Source organism: Solanum lycopersicum, chromosome 4 (genome assembly GCF_036512215.1).
Source record: "Solanum lycopersicum chromosome 4, SLM_r2.1".
NCBI lineage: Eukaryota > Viridiplantae > Streptophyta > Magnoliopsida > Solanales > Solanaceae > Solanum > Solanum lycopersicum.
This window is the reverse complement of record NC_090803.1, coordinates 19311820-19319500: the sequence shown is the minus strand read 5'-3', so window position 1 is coordinate 19319500 and position 7681 is coordinate 19311820. Positions and strand designations below refer to the sequence as shown.

Genomic DNA, 7681 nt, shown 5'->3' with positions numbered 1-7681 from the left:
TAAAAGGTCATAACCCTTTGACAAAGTCATAATCCTTCAGAGAGTTACAACCCTTCAATTGCTATTCACACCTTTCAAACTCAACAAAAATAGTGGTGCGTGTGTGATGGAAAAAGTGGTTAGTGGTGGTGACTACTGATTGTGGATAGAATGATGGTGAATATTATCCACATAAAAGTACCTCTTAATTGTATTAAGACCGTGTTTTAGATCTTAATGATAAATCCATAATCAAACCAATTAAGTGTTGCAGATTTTAATGAAAACAAATGAGCTAAATAATATAATGTCATCATTCATATTCAAACCTCCATTAAGTAAAAACAAATGAGGTCTTAGACTCTTCCTCTCATGATTTTGCCAATTGAATGCATAAATCCAGTGAAACTCAATCTTTTATATTCTTGCCGCATCGGATAATTGTATGACTAACACAAATGACTACACATGCTAAAAAATAATTACAGAACAATTAAGTCAATTATCCTCCTCCTCATCCTTCTTTAGAACTCTCCTTCTCTTCTTTTAGAACATATTCCTCCATTCTTTCTTTATTCTTCATCACAATTCTCCAAATGAGTTTTTTCTTCTCCTTCTCCTTCTCCTTCCAAAGTACAAGAAAATCTGATGAAACGGCGAAAAAATATAAAATTTTATAAAGTAATAAAAGAATAAAAAATAATTAAAATTTTAATTAGCTAGATAATTAAAAAGCAAATAACTTTTTTATAGTAATTCTTCTGCATGTAGAATTCTTCGTTGATAGAAGGAGGGGTTGATTGTTTGTGTGTGTTTCTTATTTTATTTTTTTGATTTATTTTGGCTTTTAGATATTCTCATTTGATATTAATAATGTATGACAATAATGGATTGTGTTGAAATTTACGATTTTGTATGAACTGAATTTACTAAAGAATAGAAATGAGATTTTGTTTTTGCAGACAAAATGACCTGGGAGATTTTTATGCTTAGCTCGAATTGAGATTTTGTTTTTGGAGACAAAATGACATGGGAGATATTTATGCTTAGCTCGAATTGTCACCTAAATCCATATACTTCACAAAGTTTCATCCAGACACTTGTAATTGTTAAACCATACTATTTTAAACTATTTGATTGTTGTCCATCTTAATTGGAAACTTGATATTTGAGTTTACATAATTGGTAATTCTATGCATATAATATGCAAATACATATAATTTTGAAAAAATGTATCTATACTACCTTAATAATTCGAACTTCCTTAATCAAATTTTAAATTACATAAGTACACCTAACTAAAAAACCCTAACTAATTGTGCTACAATCTTCTATTTGAACAGCCGTCACTATCAACTCTCACAGGCCAAGACATCCATCTAAGACCCCCCCCCCCCTCCACACACAATTTCAACTGATCGTTATTCTCTCATTAAAACTACAACCTTAATTGGAGTTCTCATCAAACATCCAACTACTAGAGAGAAAAAATAGATCTTTGAGAAATGTACAGGTATTCCTGATGACCAAGGGCAATTTTGTCATTTCACAAATGTTCTAGAATGTTTGTTTTTATGTTATTACACCAAAAAACAAGTGGTAACAGATTTATAATAACAATACAACCAAATATTTTTTTCTTAAATGACATGTGTATCCTAAATGATATATATATATATATATATATATATATATATATATATATATATATGTATATGTGTGTGTGTGTGTGTGCGCGCGCGCGTGTGTGTGTTTGAAATTTTCATTAAACCAAAAAATCTATTAAACAATGAATTTTAGTAATTTTAATATTATTTAAGGGTGAAATAATAATTGTATCATTAATGACCAAAATGAAAATCTAGAAGAATCCATACATGTCTTTATTTTTAAAATTGACCCATAACATTTTTATAATTGTGTTAAAATGAAGAGTTTCTATTAATTAACTTTTTACAAACAATATAAATGCTAAGCTTGTTTTGACATGTTTGTGAAAGAAAATTTTGAACAAATTTAAAATAAAATATGTTTGAATAGTTAATATTTTTGTTCCTAAAAAATACATTAAAGAATTATTGCGTAAATATATTTTTAATAATTGTTACAAAATATGATCACTAAATTTGTATCTTGATTATTAAAATAATCTTTAAAATGATGAATCAATATTTTTTAATTAAGTTGAAGATATATAAAATTATATTTACGTGACTGGAATAATGAACAATTTTAACTATTTAATAAGGAAAATTTATATAGAATATTTTCTTATATCAAATATGATAAACTATTTGACACGGAAAATTTTACAATAAAAAAAATTAATATTCAAATTTCTAAGAAATATTAAAATACAAAAAATATATATATATTGTTATTTTGTGGGGGTAATATTCAAAGCTTCTTTTACGATATGATATTAAGAGTGTAGTATCAAAAAAAATTATTAATGTAATTTATAATATAACATTATGTCAATTGTTATCGTATATAGAAATAAAATTGATTTCATGATTGTTTTTATTTTTATGGAGTTAGAAATCAATATAATAATAAATATTTTCAATATTATAATATAACATTATGATAATTGTCATTGTATATAGAAATAAATTTGATTTCATGATTGTTTTTATTTGTGGAAGTTAGAAATCAAGTTTTTAATAAATACTTTCAATATTAATACCAAAATAAATAGCAGTATTTCTATTATCGGAGACAATAATGAAATGTATCACAAAATTCACCAACAAAGCAAACTACAAACACATTATAAATAAGTTGAAGCAGTAGAGATTTGAAAGATTTTTGAATCGATCTTTATGAATTGATTGATCAATGATTAGTATTTTATCATATGGAAGCTTATGGTACAAATATTACAAAAAGAAGATGATAATATTGTAGAAAATATATACCACTTGCAAAATATATGAAGATTGATAACTTTTTCAAAGATATCAACAACTCATAATCTAATTTTTTGCAATTCTCTATTTCCTTGCTACATAGATATTTTTGGAATTCAACTTTCTCAATTTGGATTGTAAACGATGCATTTATGTCGTATGAACATTTGAAAAAGATTATTAAGTACTCCCTCAGTCCGGTATTGTTTGTCATGATTTATATTTTTAGAGTCAAACTATAAAAACATTGACTAAGATTTTAAGATGTACTTTTTCATCATATTAATATACAAAAAATTGTAATTTATAGTACTTTTCATATAGTTTTAGAATATGTAATTTTTTTGTTTAAAATATCAAATTAATGTGATCTAATTTACCATTGAAAATTAGTCAAATTGACTTTCGATAAGCGCAATATAACAAACAATTCCGTACGGAGGGAGTAATATATTGAAGTTGTTTACTTTAAAATTAATTTGTCACAGAATTATACATCATATACTTAGAAAATTTCCACACTAGATAAACTATGGATTGACCTTTATATAATAGTGAATTGCACTTTTTAGTCTTTATTTCTACTTCTTACAATCTTGAATTATGATAAATTTGTGTCATTCATTTAGAGTAAGAAGCATATTAAATATTAGATTATGAATGTTTTACAATTTATAAATAAATATTTTCTCAATTAATATCAATACATGAATTTTAAAATTAAGTTACTTTATCACCTTATTTATATTAAAATTTTGGTTATTATCGACTAGATATTGATAAAAAAAATATTATAAAACATAATTGTGAAAAAGATTTAATATTTTCATTTTAAATTTTGTTAATCAGCAAAATAGTTTTTTTTTAAAAAAAACTTAACGAAAGGTTGTACTCACTCCATTTCGATTTATATAGTGTTTATTTGACTTAAAAGGAAGTTTTTTTTTTTAAAAAAATACTTTTAAAATTGGTGGTCTAAAATAGACCATAGATGTTCATATGTGATATGACTATAAATCTTCTTACTAAGAATAAAATGTACATTTAAAAGTCAAAATGTTATTAAAAAACTAATACATCATTCTTTTGAAATTGACTACTGAGAAAAATATGTCACATAAATTAAAGTTAAAAGACATAAATTTTCATAGTTTTAAGAGTTAATTACATTATATCTCTACTCTTTTTTCAAATTACAAAAAAAAAATATTAGAATTAAAAATTTAGATTTATCAGCAGACATGCGGATACATCGGTCATGATACATTGTCATTCAGGAAACTTGCAGACACATAGCTCACAGATGAATCCGAGAGAAGAGAGCTATATTTGAGAGGAAATATGGATGTACCCGAGAGAGAAATGTATCCAAGAGACAATAGATACGTATTGAAGAGGGGATGAAGATGTATTCGAGAGATAATATATATGTATTCTAGAGGAGATAAATATGTATCTGACAGAGGAGAGAGATGTTTCTGATAGGGAATTTTGGTAATTTTTTTAAATGCTAGAAAATTTTAGAAATAATATGTGAATTTAGATGTAAAAAAATAAAAAATGTAAAGATAATTAATTATATTGAGCCCGTAACGGACCTTCAATTATCTAGTGTGTGTGTATATACATATACATACATATATATATATATATATATATATATATATATATATATATATATCTTATAGAAGGAACCTGTAAACATTAACATCGTTGATCAATTTTGATTAATATTATCTTTATTGTTTTCTAAAAAAATTATTATATCGACATAGTGTATTCAATGCATTGAAAAGGGCTATTTGATTTATTGATTGGTCCACAGTAAATTTGGAGATAACATGAATTTGAATTCAAGAAAATACGATTTACTATATATATATATATATATATATATATATATATATATATATATATATATATATATATATATATATATATAGAATGAACCTGTAAACATTAACATCGTTGATCAATTTTGATTAATAACATATCTTTATTGTTTTTTTAAAAAATTATTATATCGGCATATTGTATTCAATGCATTGAAAAGGGCTATTTGATTTATTGATTGGTCCACAATAAATTTGGAGATAACATGAATTTGAATTCAAGAAAATACGATTTACTGTATTCTTGATAAATGATTTATATATTTGAATATATATTATTTCAACCTAAGTGCTTGAATTTTGTCAAAATTATCTGCAAAAATATAACTCTATCCTTAACTATGATTACATGTAAAGGTTGTTCTGGTGATTAGTGATTTTTGAATCGCACTTGGATATTCACTCAAACAATTTTTTAAGTAGTTTTCTTCTTTTCAATTTGTTAGATTGTGATAATTTTTGTAATTGTATTACATGTACTTTATATGAGTTAATTTGTATGGTATAACCCTATTTGGGTTGTATAATTATGCAATGATTTTTTCCTTTTTAAAGATTAGAAGCTTAATATTTAGTGCTTCAGAATAGTTGATCTGGATGCTAGCCTATAATTTTTATTGGAGATTCAATATCTCCACTATCATGTCTCTTACAAATAAGTTGGAGGTATTCCCTTTCTTGTGTGCAATTTTGTGTTTTTTTATACTTTCTATTTGAACATTTCCTACATTTTGATATGTGCCTCTCCTCTTGTCTACAACTAATTTTGCTAATTTGAGTTTGACAATTACAATCTTTAATGATAAAATAAGCAAATTATTATCTTTGAAACTAGAATTGATGATTTATGATCACATCAGAGTTATTCATGATTAAAATAAATTGTAGAATTATGAAAATGTTAACAATAATTAGATAGAGTTAGCCTTTTATAATAAAGACAAAATACATTTTTAGATTCTAATGTATATATATATGTGTGTGTATATATGTGTCTATATATATGTGTGTGTGTGTATATATATATATATATATATATATATATATATATATATATATATATATATATATATATAATGTATTTTTTATTATATGGATATGCATTTTATTTGTAATTTATAGTAATTTTTTGTTTAATATTTGAATATCGATTTTTTTATTCTAATATCGAATTAATGTAACTTACTTTAATTTTAAAAATTAGTCAATTTACTTTAAAAATTACAACTAAATAATAAAAAATGGGCCTAAGGGAGTAATTTCTTGTCACATTGTTATCACTTCATCATCTTTATATATATATATATATTGTGTAGGTGGAATATCATAAAATAAGAGTAATATGTAGAATAATTCTCATAAATTTGAGCCTTATGTTTCTCAAAATATATAATTGTTCACTTGAATATTTATTTAATGTATTAGAATATATTGTACTTTTTATAAAATTTTATATTTCTTGATTCGAAATACATATAAATAAAAAAAAAAAAACTAGAAAGTAAAAATAATGGGACATGTCTTTGTTCCTTCCCGCACCCCTCCCTTCTACCCCAATTTCACCACTTGAAGTGAAAACAATAAAAATATTTCCCTGGATAGTAATTATGAGACCAAAAATGTAACTGCAATTAACAAGAATAACTTCATTTTTCTTCAAGGTGAGGCTTGCTTTCTGAATGAATTCCGCTGCGCCCCTCAAAAGAGCTAAGAGCTGAGAAAGGGAATACCAATAGAGTGGGAGAAGATATTCAACAGCGACGACTCTCCGGCGGAGCTGGTGATTAACTCCGCCTTACCACGGCTGCCTGCTGAAAAACAGTAATCGATCACCATGGACGGAGAAGAGCTCAAAGAAGGACTTTCGAACTTATCAGATACAGAATTGACCGACAAAATTGCTAGGCTAAAAAAATCTCTCTTTAGCAACATTGGTGTTAGGCTACCCGATGGAGGTGAAAAGCTTAGGGCAAATATCAAACTGCATGAGGATGAATTAGAATGGAGGAAACGGGTAGGTTCCAATCAGGTTTGACTTTGAATTTTGTTCATTTCCTCTTTGTTTATTACTGTTTAATTTTGCAGTTCCATTTCTAGCATTGTGTGCTTGTAGGTATTTACTTGCTCGTGCATTCAGTGCATGTTGTGAAATTCTAGTCAGAATAACTTGCTAAAATACTATTATAGACTAACTTCTGATTTATCCTATGCTTTACAGTCAGCTGTACAAGAGAATAACTATTAAATTGCAGTGTGTAGCATCTGCATTATGGCCAATTTGACTAAAAAAACACAAAGCATGTAGCATCTTTTTGCATTTCAGAGAAGTATGAAGTATTAGTAGTGAGTTTCTGAACTATGTAGAGTGCCGTTTACTGCAAAATGTAGGTTTTTATGGATTAAAAACTTTCTCTATTACTATGAGCTAGGGTGGAAAGTTATGCATAGTTATTTAAAATTTTGCTAGAGAAGGCAGATGATTGTCATATTTTTCCTGGTTAATGTACTTATCTGTGGTATAGTAAGCAACATAGTTATTAGACTCATTACAGAAAATGACTGAGCAGATCAACCAGTTAAGGAAACACCTTGCCAGAAATTTTCAAGCTAAGGATCTAGATCAATTAAACAATCTCCTTGGCATTGACATCACCTAGTCAAGCATGGTGTATTATTATTTTACATACGGAGCATGTGTTTGATATTCTTAAAGAAACCAATATGATGGGCAGAGCTGGTCCCATGGATTTAAATTTATGTTGTTACCAGATTAGGAGGATACATGTTAGATCCTACAGGATATTGAAGGCCGATTGGGAAATTAAGCTATCTCACTCTTCTTAGCCTAGACATTTTTTTTGCTATAGATGTAGTTAGTATATTCATGCAATCTTCATG

At 26.3% G+C, this 7681-nt stretch overlaps 1 protein-coding gene across 6 annotated transcripts in view; it reads left to right on the top strand.

Annotated features, from left to right (window-relative positions):
- The first annotated feature begins 6379 nt into the window (after positions 1-6379).
- The window catches only part of LOC101265226 (ubiquitin-like-specific protease 1D), a 30202-nt gene continuing 28900 nt past the window's right edge, over positions 6380-7681 (top strand). For 3 of the 6 annotated variants that reach the window (XR_011220629.1, XM_069297097.1, XM_026030676.2), the window contains exon 1: positions 6380-6797. Coding sequence is in view for 4 of the 6 variants with exons in the window: in XM_069297097.1 (XP_069153198.1) it covers positions 6618-6797 (180 nt within the window). In the remaining 2 variants the exon portion in view is untranslated. Of the gene's footprint in view, positions 6813-7681 lie in introns of all 6 variants that reach the window. The other 3 variants (XR_011220627.1, XM_026030677.2, XM_004237219.5) reach the window with 1 other exon arrangement.